The 15,376-nt window shown below is 35.1% G+C and overlaps 1 protein-coding gene across 1 annotated transcript in view; it reads left to right on the top strand.

The window, feature by feature from the left end:
- The window catches only part of LOC5573643 (neural cell adhesion molecule 1-B), a 1,425,452-nt gene that overhangs the window by 1,094,192 nt on the left and 315,884 nt on the right, over positions 1-15,376 (top strand). Inside the window, 1 exon segment of the mRNA XM_021845179.1 lies at positions 3,363-3,476. Coding sequence (XP_021700871.1) covers positions 3,363-3,476 — 114 coding nt within the window.

Below are 15,376 nucleotides of genomic sequence, written 5' to 3'. Positions count from 1 at the left end.
GTCAAAAAATCATGGATGAGTTGGCTCACCTTTTTAACTCATTGTCTCGTATTTCCACAGTTTACTCACACACGGCAATAATTTCTTGTTAGTCTGGTAAAATTATGTTAATCCTTTCTAACGTAAACAACAACATTCGGGTTCCACGAGTTTTTGTCGGGTTTTGCGACTGAATCATTTCTTACGGTTTGAGTTGATTGAGTTGATTTTGCATCAAAATCTCATGCGTGAGATTTGCGAAGCAGATCTCTAATGATTTTGCTCTCACGGGAGAGCGTATTGATTGAGATTTTGAGTGTGAGTCTATCAACACTGATCGCTCCATTCCTTGTATCAGTGCCACACTGCTGCTCTTCTGCCATTCGCCATTGTTGGGGAAAGGATATGCAAGCAGCCACATACATACACCCAACCCAACATCCGATGCATCCGTGTGTACCAGTTGCCGTCATTTCACTTCCGTGGTTGCCCGTATCCGGCGAAGAAGGAAATGTGCCAAAGTATAATTTTTCAAACCTCCCCCCTGTTCCGCCCTTTGCCTCTGATGTGAGTTCTCCCTTACCGTTACAGGTATACCTCGATTTAACGGACATTTTGATATTAAAATTTTTCATTAAATAGGATTGTACTTCCGGTTGTCTAGGTAGTTTCATAATGAAATCTTCATATATAGAACATACGTGCTTGCATAGGTCTGTTTCAAAATGGTTTTCTCTCCTGGTTGGAGTGCACTAAATGGAATACTCCTTACAACTTTTTAGTTAAGGTACTGCAAATTCTAAGGCTAAAATTTATAAATTAAAGAAGAAATTTTAAAGTCCATTGAATCGAGATCAAATATACATAATATCGAAGGTTCATTTTATCGAGATATATCTGTACTGGCTGTTTACATGTTTTGTAGCGATAATGTTGATGGGTTTCGCAAGCAGCAAGCAAGCAAGCTCTCTTCGGTTGCTCTTGAGTCGGAATGCGCGTTGCTTGGCTGACGATATTGATCGATGAAACCTATCCACGAATTGATGAATAGTGGCATGTTGTGTAGACAGTTTGGGGAGTTGTTGTCTCGTTCGGGAATGTGCTTACAACGGATTTGTGTTCAATCATGCTGAAAATTTGCATAGTTGGCAGCTCGTGGAAACTGATATCCACTAAATGATGGGTTTCAATGGAATTTACTGTGGCGGATAGACAGACCATGGTGCATTATGGACGGCTATAGCGGTTAAAGGGTTGATCAATTTTCTATCCGGACAGAGCGTTGTTACTTATGCTTTGCTCAGCCAAACAGATAGTAATGCTGTAACTGGATGATATTGTTGACCGATTAAGAAAAGCTTCCTGTAATGGAATATTATCAAAATATGTTGATAGTTAGCATCCATGTGTCCAGGTATCTATGCAGCTGCATTAACAATCTAATTTGAATTGTACCCCATATCTATACACTTCAGTTCATATCGAAGCACTACAACAAAAATAAATAAAAAGTGGTGAACTATCCTTTACTCGATGTTGAAGCGTTTATCTTGATAGGAGAAATATTGATGTTAATAATTAAGTAATAAGTACCGTAATCCGGGGTAACATTGATGATTTTTCTGAATGTTTCTTTAATATTTCGTTTGAAAATGTAAATGTTGCAAGTTTAATATTTTTAAAATAAGTACTGCCACCCATATCTCGAGACTATATACAGTATTTTGTTTACTGCAAGATTTAAGTATGTTAAAAAATGGTTTTAAGTGATTTTTTGATTTAGCTAATATGGGGTAACATTTTTCACCTATGTAAGGCAGCGTCCATTTATTACGAAACGCTAAAATTGAAAATTTTTGACATACCCCCCCCCCTCCGTAACGCTTTTTGTATGAAAATTTTCAAATTTTTGTATGAGCCGTAAAGCTTGAGCCTACTCCCCCCTCCCCTTAGAGCGTTACGTAATTTGTGGATGCCGCCTAAACAACGTTCGGTAATATTGAAAATGTCGTTACTTACTTAAATTATTATTGTTTTATGGCTATATCGGTCATGCGACTCAAAGGTAAAGGGAGTCTATAGAATTAAATGATGGAAACGAATAGGTGCATAGGCGTCGCAAGGGAGCGACAAGATTGAAATTTAATTAGGTGGTGAAAATTGAGCAAGCCATTTTAAAGTCAGTAAGCATCGAAGCGTCCTGTATTTTGCCTAGCTTCTCTACTGGAAAAGGGTTGGCTCAAAGTTTTGAGCTTTGCTACCAACACAAGCAAAATACAGGAGGCTTCAATGTGCTCATATACTGACGGCAATCAACCGAACGGTTCTATCGATCGATGACTGATATTGGGAATTGACACGCAGTCAGAGAACATTGAAGCCTCCTGTATTTTGCCTGTGTTGGTAGCAAAGCTCAAAGCTTTGAGCCAACCCTTTTCCAGTAGAGAAGCTAGGCAAAATACAGCACGCTTCGATGCTTACTGACTTTAAAATGGATTGCTCAATTTTCACCACCTAATTAAATTTCAATCTTGTCGCTCCCTTGCGACGCCTATGCACCTATTCGTTTCCATCATTTAATTCTATAGACTCCCTTTACCTTTGAGTCGCATGACCGATATAGCCATAAAACAATAATAATTTAAAACAATCACGGTCGAAACCTTCTTCTATAGTTACTTACTTAAATCATGGCCCCTGAAGTCGAATATGAAGGCCAAACGCTTACAAATTATTAACTTTTTGAGTTTTTTTTTTTAATTAAAAACACTTTGAACCACGAAATACGCCTAAAGGTAGGCAATTTCCTAAGGGAATTTTACATTCTTAACAGTAATTCGGTAATGTTGCCTAATTGAGCATACTTATAAAAGTTTTGACAACGGAATCGTTTTCGGCGATGCAATTTTTAGTAAGAACCACACTTTCCAGTTTGCAGAACTTATTTGAGACATGAACCTTCGGTAGTGTCATCCTTAACAATTAAAATCATTATTTCGAAAAGGTAACAAATTTACGCATAAGGTTAACGCAACTTTCGCAAAAATATTAAATTTTATTAGCTCATGAGTATAAGAAAGAGAAGCACCATTCATGGTTTGGAAATGTTTCATCAATAAATGATAATACGAACTTTTGATGTGATGAGTGATTCCGATCAATGTTACCCCGCTGATCAATGATATCCCGGATTACGGTATGCAGAAATCGAACATAGAAGTCAAAGCATTTACACTACCTAAAAAAATCAGAATTCAATACTACATCACGATGTTTCGGGAAGATGCGTCTGTGTTTATTCTGAATATTATACTGCTCCTAGTACGACCTAGACCAAACAAGATTCTACAAAAGACTAACTTATGCCCATTTTTCCATTGCAGTTCTACCTGAGCATCCGATAGTACTCAATCAGTGGGGTCAACAACTCAACAGCTCCATACTGGGTCCGAAGGAAGAAGGTGACGATATTATGCTGACTTGCCGAGTTGTGGGAGGTAAGTTTTTCGTGTTTGTGGCTCGCAGTCATTAAACTGTTCATACCGCTCGGTATGCCTCAACCATATTATAATAAAAATCGAATATACATCGTATTTCTCTTCGCATGAGATTAGAATTTTGTGATGTGTCTTCAACATCGAATAGTTTTAAGGCCCAAGTAAAAATGGAGCAAGTGTCAAAACTGAAAAAGCAGTTTTCTCCTTCTTAACCGAGAAATCGTAGAAAATAAAAACACACAGCTGTTTTATTTGGCAAATAAAAGGGCTGTGTAATTTTATTTTCTTCGATTTGTCGATATCAAAAGAGAAAACTGCTTTATCAGTTTTGACATTTGCTCCATTATTACTTGCACCTTAAAATCTTCTATTGGTGGAATTTTGCCACACATTTTAAATTTTTGTATGGAAACAACTAGAAGTGAAGAAAGTTAAAATTTCACCGGTATATTTTGGAACTTTTTCATGATAATAACAATGACCAATAAATCTTTCAAACAAGGGTTTTACGCAGATCAAATTTGAATGAACCAATTAAAATTGTTAAACTCATTTAAATAATTTACGTGATACAAGAATTTTGTGAAATTCTCTAAAATTATCATGAGGTTATAGGATTCCCACAATTAATACATAGATGACCTGATGTTGTTAGTCGATTTGCAATTTCCATTCAAAATATATACAATTAATCTTAGTTATTCATGTGTTACGTATATTCACGTAAACAGAATTAAAAATAAAACAAAAAATAATTATTCAAAAACGTTAACAACACAAATTTCTCTCTTAGAAAGGGCTGTCAAAATCAGGCCAGTACTGTACATTAGGGTGCGGCTTATTTTTCGAAATTTCTCATAACCGAAAATTCGTATGCTTTTCTGAATTCAAATCACATAAAAAGGCAAACCTCAAATTTTGAACCAAAAATATTGAGATTAAGAGGTGGCACAAGCGACTTGATGGTGAATTTTCAAGTTATAAAATATGACCTTCAGTGAAGTCTTCATATTTTTTTTGTTTCCAACCAATCTCGAAGCTCTTAGCACCATTCTCTTCAAAAATTTTGTTTTAATACAAATTCGGTATTCTACAAACTTTTTATAAATTTAATTTTGAAAAGAATGATGCTAAGAGCTGCAAAATTGGTTTGAAAATAACAAAGTTATGATGACCTTGACGCTTGCTCCTGCGGGGGCGGACGATGAGGACAGGATCAAACATGTCGCACGTCGGTAGTGAAAAAATGCTCGGTCCGTTAGTGCTGTTTGATCTATTGATCGCGTCGCTTGCTACTGCGTGGGCGAGTGACAAACGTAAAATGTGATTATCGAATTATTTCGCAGTTCTAGATATTCTTCTCCTTTCCTCAGCTTGTATGGATTGAGGGATTATTGAGCAATGGAAAAAAATGTCCTTTATATGAAAATTATTCGCTACAAATCGTCTACTGATTACTAATTACTCGTTAGTGTTTAAAAAAAGTCTTGTTCTGGTTTTTTGACATCTAGAGAGATCTACAGACAGAGCCACGTAGAATTTAACGGTGTTATGACTCATATAAATTTAAAAAAAATGTATGAACAAGAAACAAAGATTTGAAGGCATGGAGCAATTAAACATAAACATACAATAAAGTGCTTTACAGCTAGTGCAGCTATTTCTTAATTGTTTCGTTGAAGTCCTTGAGGATCCACTTGCAAGTTATTGAAAGAAAACGAACGAGTTATTGAAAGAAAAAAGAAATCTTGGAAACAATTGCAAAATATTCAATTCAAGGACAATCAATGAAAATATACTAGAAAACCCAGGTATAACTGATAGCTGAATAACAGTTTATTCAGCTGATAAGAGTTTATATAAACAGCTTTTTAGCTGCATGGGCTGTTATTCAGCTATCAATGTTATTTCGGAAACCCACTCAGGTGAATTTCATAAAATTGAACGTTACCCAAGTTTGCAAGAGAATGCAGTAGACCAGTGTTTTCTAAACTTTTTCGGACTTTGGCCTTTGTGATACCAATTAATTCTGAAATCACCACTTGGTAGAAACATCCCCTATTTCGTATGGAAACAAAATTATTTTAAAATTTTGACTTACACTTAAGCATAGGTGAGAGCATATCAACCGAATTATCTCAAGCACCTCATAAAAATTGATAAAATAAGTGAAAGTTTGAAGATAAAAAAGTCTTCAACTCATATGTTCGTAAGACAGTCGATTCATTTCCTTGTGCATATTGGGTCAATTTTAGCAAAGCATACACATAGCATACATAGAATAGAACAACAATTTTTTATCAACTTTTTATAGAAGGTAACATTTTCATTCTTTCGCTAAAATTATTTTGAATATTTGAATAATAGTCATGAATGTTTAGAAATTGTTAGATCCACTGATACATCTAACGCAAATGTAACGCAACATTAGCAATCGTCTACTATTATTACACTTTGAAATTACTTCAAGCTCGACATATTTTTAATTAGGCGCTATATTTGGCTGCAGATCTGCTTTTTATGGACCAAAAACCATAAAACCTTCTAGTTGTCATGCTTTGTAAAACCTCAAAAATAGATTCGGGAGATTAATATTTCGATACATTTTATTTCTTTGAAAAATTATCAAAAAATTTCTTCAAGCCAGCTTAGTAAACAACAACGAAAATAAAAGGGGCAAAAGTTAAACAAAAATATGAAATTAAAACTGTTTATACAAACTTCAAAAAAATCCTGCAAAATTTTCAAGAGTAATCACTTTACAGACTTCGTTTTTAAATTTTCTTGAGTCACTAATCATGCTTGTAAATAATGAAGTCATAAAACCTCAAATGGTAAGATATCGTAATAATACTTGAATTAGAAAAAAATATGTACAGAGATGTGAGCTAACCAAATATTTCTGTATTCATTTTCCGATTGTCATTTATTAAAACGTTGGGAGTTATTTTTTCATATAAATCAGTTTCTAATTTTCAGAGAAAATTTAAAAGTACATAATGATGCTCTAAACAGTTCAAGTTATGTTTAGCATCCTTTCAAAATTGTTACTACATAGTTGCTCTGTTCCAATAGAAACGTTAGGTCAGTACAGAACAGATGATACAAATATTGTTTTACCTGTTCTCTAAATCAGTTCCATGGTATTTGTTGATCATTTTACCTGAGGATTGATTTGTACGAGATTCAATAAATAAAAAACTTAAACATTTCTTCTGAATTTGAGTAGCTTTATGTATAACATTAACATATGAAGATGTCGTACTTCTGTTAGTACTGTAAAACTAGAAGGAGTTGATTCTGTTCAATTCTATACTGCTTGAATGTTTATCGAATAAGGTAATCGAAATTTTGACAACACATTTAAAGAAAACTTTCTTTTTAATCAAACGGTGAAGTTTATGATTCTGGGGTGAAGTTGATCAATTACTGGGATAGGTTTTCAGAGATAAAGAGCTGTGATACTCGCTAAATTTGGGTTAATTGAATCTGAATCAACTTTCGAAAATCTTATTGTCGCGCCGCCACCAAACCAGATCGCGCCAGTGGGACTCGCATCGTGCCTCAACTCGCCGAATTTTGAAATCAATTTTTTAGTGTGGCATTGCATTCTGACGATTTGTATTAATACAGCGCTTTATTCACATACTAGTTGCGATGCTCGAAGCCTGAGAAAAAATGAATTTAAATTAAAGTTTTGGCCTTGATTTCTACCGGATCCATAATATAACTTGTTAATAAATCGGTTAATTTTCGAAATGTATTATAAAGTGAACCACACCAAAGCCTAAAAGTTGTCATTTTTCTTGGGAAAGTGCAACCTGTTACAAAAAGCGAAAAAAAAATTTCATCGTGATAGTTCATCAAACATTTCCTTAAAATTTTTTTAATGGTATTATCTCTTGAATGTCAAACCAAATTTGAAAAAAATCAAGTGTAGCTATCAGATAATGCGACATCATAGAAATGCTGATCATTTAAACTGAATTTTGGCTTTCTTGACACTTTATACATAAGGATACGGGTAACTTCTCCATACTGATCGACTACAACCCGAATTATAGTACAAGTTGTAATATACAAACATTTGAACTGAACAATCCCATCTACTTAAACTCTTCGTTCCACATTTTATTTGAATTAGAATACAAACTGAACTCGTGCAAATGCATATTGGTTCCTCGTGTGTTAAAGAAATAATCAAAATTTTCTTATGAGACGACCTTATTAACGCCTGGGAGTAGAAGTGCCCTCTGGGTTACAGTAAGGGACGACTAAGAAGCTCACATTTTACGACGACAGGGCTTAATTAAATACGTATAAGACATGGAGAAAATTTTGCAACAAATCAAGATCCAATAAATATGATGTATTTGAAGAAAAGAAAACTATTATGGGAGTAATGTTTGCTGTAGAACAACAAATCCTTGAAATATGCACGCCTTTGATTTTTGAAAACCTATGGAAAGTTGACGTATCATCTTAAATTTGACCTTAACTGGTAATGATTCTAAATCTGGAAAAATAATTTTGATCACGTAAGCAAAATGAAATACAATTATAATATGAGAGTATGAATGTATTTTGTACCATATTTGAATTAAATGTGAATAAACTACACAATAAGCCAATTTTACCGTAATCCGTTGCTTTCATTATTCCCAAAAGCTGAACAGTTTGATAATATAAAACACATCCGTCAACATTTTACAGATTACGGAGAATTTTTACCGAAAACAGTGAAAAATGCAGTTCTCCATTAATTTATTTCACCGATCTTATAAACAGTTGAGATTACGGTGAAACTCATGGATTCCGGTAAGATAATTTAAGTGTGTACAATGTACATTTTTTTTCTAGCGTTTTCTGACCCCTAGTTTTTGACAGCTTGATTTGTTACAGACACCTCTGTAATTTTTGCATCAATGTACCAATATACATTAGTTTTAATGTATCAAATGCACAGAGGTTTCATGATGGACGTCTTTCAGACTAAATAAACCTCAAAATACTCTCATTAATGTTGCAAAATGCATTGTGTAAATGCGTAAATGCATTGCATTGACAATGAAATACTGAGAGTTAATACATTCAATGCTGAGCAGATTTACAAAATTCGAGACATTACTAAATTGTATGTGGTATTGAAGGTCACCTTATAAGAGTCATCAGTTTGGTACAAATATTTTCAATTTGAACAAAATGTATACCTTTAAATTGATATGCATTCTTTACCAATAATACAATGGTTGGACATGCGAAAAACGCTTATTAATTCTGAAATAGGGTTTCAGTGCTGGGGTCCATAATAGCTGAAATTCATTCTCGTCGCTTTTTTGCAATGATATCTTAGATGAGTTTTGTGCAGCCTTTCAACAAGTTCCATATCTTTACTTCATGATGCGCTTTAAAAACACACAAAAATATTTGATTTAGCCCGTGACATACTCATTTGGAAAACTGTTGTCCTTGTGCCTATTATGGACCCTCCCGGGGTCCATAATAAGAATGTTCACAAATTTGACGTTTCCTATTATGGACCCTCCATTTGATTCCCATGTTATCCGGCTTGCTGCCGACGGGCCTATTATGGACACACCTGGAAATGCCTATTATGGACCCTCAAGTGTGGTTTCATTTACAAAACTGTTCAAATTTCTGAATTTATGCACCTTGGACCAAATATTATGCGTGAAACTGCTGACTAACAATGCAATCGTAGTTCCCCCGGTGGATTTTCGTAGGAATAAGGTTGCTTTGAGTGTTAATTATATGTTTTTTTTCTGTAGGGGCCCTTAATACGCAAAGGACCAATAATCGGCATCGACTCTTTATTTGAACTGTAAGAGGAAAACAGATTGACATAGCCACATACACCAACTTATCCGACAATATACCCGGTTTGCAGAGTGTTTATTCGGGTGGTATAGCATATAAACCAGGAGCGTATGACAGGAACCTGTTGTTTACGTCAATTCCTCCATATAACCGTTCATCAAACTCACTGATTGATTTGCAGATGACAAAAAATCGAGTTCTGCAACGAGTTATGTGCAACAGTTTTTGCAATTGCGTAGAAGACCACTTGAGGGTTTCAGGTAATTTCTGAAAAAAAATGTGATATGATTCATTACGCAACTCAAAACAGTTGCACAATGAGAAAGCGTTGCGTAATGAATCATTACAGAACTGGTCTCAGTTGCGTAATGACTATCCCCGCACTGTTCCGCAGTTGCGGAATGAATCATAACACAACATTTTTTCAGAAATTGTTAAATAATGGTGAATGCTTTTCGATATAATTTCTGATATTCTCAAGTGGTGTTTTTTACGCTAGGTGCGGCCCTTATAGTAACTCACGATTTTCATGAGTTTACAAATGAAAATAAATCTTTATATATTATTCTGAAGTATTGAAAAACCATAAATGAATCTTAGATTTTTACCAATGCAAAATGGAGAAACCAATTACTTAAAACATTATACGTGTATGTCATTTTAAGCCGAATAATATTAAAAAATAAATAAAATACGCATTAATAAAAAGCCTCTTACTTCTATGTCTTCTTCAATACACATTGCATAAACCTCATCCTATTAAATTTAAGTAGAAGCTGGATTCAACGCTTATTTACAAGAGTGCTTAAGCATATTCCATCCCAAGAGTCCACATACCTTGCCATAAAGAAACTTCCAGCACCCAACCAGCAACTATGCTCTGATAATGACAGAACTTTAATTGATTCATTACCATTCATACCGTCTTACACTCGAACGGTGCGAAAAGCTTCCGCTCAAACCGTCATCCATCGCAACGGGGCGGTCTTCATCTCTGTTGGTTTGCTTTATCATTTAGGGTAGAAGTACCTGTTTTGACCATAGCCATAGTGGATTATATTCTGTTTTTTTTTCAGTTTGAATCGGTATGATTTGAATTATACCGTTTCTCGAAGCGAACATGGAGCACTCTCAAGAAAACCCCATAATCGAAATTGCATAGACAAATAACCATACAATTTACCTACAGTTGTCGTTATAAAAAAAAAGGTTTTTGCTCAATAGAGTGACGACCGCTTACATCGTACTGAAATGCTAGCAGTTGGTGCCATTAGCGTAAAATACAGACAACAACCTTTTATTCAGTTTCTAGCACTGACCACCGATTGGTAATATAAGAGTGGCATTCTAGATCGTACTACTCTCGATTTAGAAGCTTTTCAAACTTTCAACACTAACTCATAGGAGATCGGTAATAGAGAACTGAACAAATCGTATAAAAAAAATTGAAAATTTCAATTATATGGAAATGTTCTATTCCAATATTTTTCATACGTGATATCGACTGAAGTTTGTTTTTGATGTAAATATTGTACATGTAGGACTTCTCATTCAATTTTAGCAAACATTTGTTCGTATACTGTCTATAACCGATGCTTCTACCCTACTGCTTGGCTGATATGGGCTCTTGTGATGATCAAATACGCAATATGCAGACAGATATCCTACTGCAGAATAGACCATATGCCCACACAGTCGCCCGTCATATCGTCTTGGAGTGCTGCACCTCGCCACCTCTAGTGGTGACTGACTGCTGCATCGTCTGCCGAGGACCAAGCAAACTGTTTTCGCATGACGAAGTAAATCATAATTTTCAATTTATTCAGCTTAATAATGGATAATAATAATCTTTATTGTCTGTCGGGTCGGGGTCTCCGGTCTCCGTTCGAAGAGCGACTTGAAGATGTGGATTTCAATTGCCTTGGTTTCTAATCTGCCCAGAAGTTGAAGCTGTGCTCTGCCGGTTGTAAGACCCATTCACAGACCAACTTTGGAAATGCAGCCGAGTTGCGACGTCGTTGAACGGTAGTCTCAGCGCCGTCTTACCATTATCAACCAACCAACGTGTGTGTAGCTACTTCGTTAGCTGCGAATTCTTGCTAATGGGATGTCTCTTTCTGATGGGACATTCCACGGTGAAGCAATGGATAATTTGCTGGACTATTTGTAACTGAGTGATTTGAGATTGTAGTCTAGCAAATACTTGTTTAACAGAAGCAATATCGCTCGCAATAATCATGATATTCACAAGTTTAGTTTGCATACATATGTATTGATTTAATCTGTTTGTGATTTCGTCTCATATCGCTGAACACTAGTGTAACTTGTAAATTCAAAATTTCAATGCGGGGAAAGTTCTTCCAGAATTCTTACACAGAACAAACGAGGAATATCCCTTGTGATTCTTCTGCGAACTTTTCAAATATTCAGTCATGCACATTTAAGAGATTCCTACAATTCTTCATTGCTTTACCAAAAACTCCTCTACCATGTTTTTTTCATTAAATTTTCTCGAATAATCTCTATCAAATTGCATCTCTTGAATAATTCCGCCAGAGAATTCTTTAGAAATTCTTCCAAACATATTCCTGGAATATCCTCATTGTAGTTATAACATATAAATTCCAATTGTTTGTTTAAAATATGATCCAGTTGTTAATTATTGATTTATTTACGATTTTCTGAAATAACTGAGGATTTTTTCAAGTAAAAGTACGAGAAATTCTAGGAATTTCGCCAAAATTGTCGCCAAGATCTCCAAGCAAGGCTTCTCTTCATAAATTCTTCAAGGAGTTCACCAACAGTTTTGCCAATTTTATCTTCGCAAGTTCTTCTTAAAGTATCTCTACAGTTTCCTTCAACAAATCTTTGAGAAAATCTTTTGGCATTTCTTCAAGGATTTCTTGAAAAATTCAAAGCAAAATGATTCTGGACTTTCTACACAAAAAAAAAACAAATTCTTCTAGGTGTTACTCTCAGGATTCCTCCTAATATTTCACAAAACATTCGTTAGCAATTAAACAGTATGTATTTGGAACAATGTCCCTTGTGATTTTTCAGAGAAATTCTCCGCAAATCTGTCTGCATATTTTGTTTCAAACAAAATTCTTCAAATGTTTCTTTGGATTTCTCTAGAAATCGGCTTAATGTTGCTTCCCGGATTTCTACATAAGAAAACTTTAAAATATCAAACATTCCTATAAAATTTTGTTCCGCGAAAATTCTCAAAAACTTCCCCGCGCAATTTGTTTAGGTATCTCTTTGGAGAATTTAGCATTGATTTTTCATATGGGCTCTCTTTGCATTATTGCAGAAAACTGATTCTCATCTCGTAACATATTTCTGTGCTGATGGATGAAGAATCACTATATCTTGCTTTATTAACAAGTAATATTACAGATTTATCTAATTTAGCGAGATTAATAACGAAAAAGAGGATCGGTGAAGAGAAATCGCTCATGTCAGTCAGGCCCTATTGAAGTAACAGTGTGGAATTATACTATTGTTTCACCTGGGATGTCAACCATTCTTCCGAAAAATTCAGAGATGCATCCATGATTTTCAAAGAGACTTGTTTCTTCTGGGAGTTTATTAAATAAAATGTTCAATGAATTTACTGAAGGATTTTCCAATTCATTCTTGAACTTCGCAAAAAATGTCTGCGGAAATTCCTTCAGGCGTTCTACTAGAGTCCAGAAACTACTCCATAACATTTTCGGGATGTTAACCGAAAATTCTTTCATAAATATCATTCGGAAATCTGGAAATCCATCCACTTTTCTTTTTGTTTTGTTCAAAATCTGCTCCGAGAACACCTCAATATTTTTTTTTAGATTTCTTTACAAATATTTCAACTAATCACTTCATATTCATATCCGGATTTCTGAAGCAATATACACACTAAGGTTTCAACAACTTAATCGAATTTGGAAAAATACAATGTATAATTTCAAGAATACACCGTGGAATTTTTGAAACTTTTTGACGAAATTTCTAATTTTATACCTTACAAAAAAGTTTAACCGGTTTTGTAGAATTAACTACATCAATATTTTTTTTTTTTACTTTCTCTTTTGTACTGCATCATTGTCGTTAAAAAGGCTGGACTTGTAGATGTGTTTGTATCAAACATCTTAGAAAAGGTTTGGCATGAACTCCGGAGTTGCATGATACTGTGGCTAACAGATTAAAGTAGAAACAATTCTTTTTACCACTTGCAAAAATTTCCAACTATTTTTTTAGGGACTGTTTTCAATTACTGTGGTAGAACTGTAGAAGTAAATTGTGATTATGTTTGCGACATTCTTTAAAAACATTGCCAAAAATGCCTTTTTTAAATTTACTTAATAGTTTAATAGGCTCATTGTAATGATGATTATTAGAATAGTTTACACTTGGATTTTTGACTTGATGATAAAATTATTAACGATTTGCATAGATATGATATCCATATTGCCCAAAATATCTCTCATAGGTTGCGGAGCTCGATTTTGTCGTTGCGGTTCTTGTAACAGGGATGGACTAGCCTCTTCGAATCTCTCACATTGCCAAATAGTGTGATCAATGTCTTCGTAGTTCAGGGAACAATCGCAGAAGTTGGAGTTGACAATATTTACCATGGAAAGATATGCTTTTTAAGTGTAATGGTTCGATATCAAGCGAGACATATTTTTTACGAATAGTCTATTCCGTTGTTATTTTGAAAACCAAGAAGAGAGACTTACTTTAGGTGGAATACTGAAACAGTATTTACCTAGTTCACTATTGGACCACCTATCCTGCCAATATGTTAATGCCGTCTGTCTCATGTGTGCATAAAAATCTCGAGCTTCTGGACAATGTTGATGCACATCACCTTTTCGGGCTTCTTGCTTTGCAAGAGCATCAGCATATTCATTGCCATCAATCCCGCAAGGCACCCACATAAATATGATTGTACATTGTACATTGGAAAGCCATGCTACGGTTTCTTTGATGCGCAATGCAACTAGACTTGTTTTCGTGGAAACTCGAATATGTTTTAGGCTTTCTATTGACCTTAAGCTATCGGAACAAATAAGATATCTTTTAGGTGGAAGTGATTCGATATAATCTACTGTAAAAGTCATAGCCAACATTTCTGCTTTATAGATTGAACATGGAGACTCTAACTGAAAGCTTGCTTCGAAGTTACGATTGTAAACTTCGAATCCACAGTTATCAACTCCTAAAGAGCCATCAGTGAAGAACATCTCCTCCGCGTCTGTGGTCAGTAAATTTTCAGAATGTGCTTGTTTAGCTTGACATGGTAGTAACGGTTTCGGCAAATTTTCCAAATTTTGGACTAACGACGTATTGACGTCGATTTCATGCTGGGACTACAAAATCATACAATTTTTCCGAGCAAGGGGAAGTTGGCAACACAAAACATTCTCGATATGATCGAAGGAAATTTGACTGTTGATGGATTCTGCACAGTTTATCCAATTGGGTCATCAATCTAGAAAATGTTATGTGACAATTGGCTAAATATCTACAATTCAATTCCAGAAACCGAATGTTCAGCGGAAGGACACCAGCTGTCACTTCAACAGACTGGGTATGAGTCCCAAGTAACACTTTCATTGAACAGCAAGTGTATTTGCTGAATATTGGCTGATCAATGGTGTACAAGGCTGAACACCGTGACAGCTGAACAACAATTTGAAGAAAAGCTTATTAAACACTCTTATTCAGCAGTATACTCAAAGCTGAATATTGAGTTCTGTCTGATCTTTCAACCTTGACGCTTGCTCCTACGGGTGCCAGCGACGAGGGCAGGATCAAACATGTCGCGCGTCGGTCTAGTAAGTGAAAAAGTGGCGTGATCGGTTAGTGCTTTTTGATCCTTTGACCTTGACGCTTGCTGCTGGGCAAGTGTAGACTTGCGAAAGGTTCACTTTATTCAACAAACATTGGATGGTTCGCCACTGTAAGTGTCGGCATAAGAATAACAGTGTTCTATGATGTTCCAACCAATCGAGTTTTTTGTTTCTTTTCAAATAAGTAAAATATAATAACACATGCTTTCGTCCTGACAGCTG

Source organism: Aedes aegypti, chromosome 2 (assembly GCF_002204515.2).
Source record: "Aedes aegypti strain LVP_AGWG chromosome 2, AaegL5.0 Primary Assembly, whole genome shotgun sequence".
Classification (NCBI taxonomy): Eukaryota; Metazoa; Arthropoda; class Insecta; order Diptera; family Culicidae; genus Aedes; species Aedes aegypti.
This window is presented reverse-complemented; position numbering and strand designations above follow the sequence as displayed.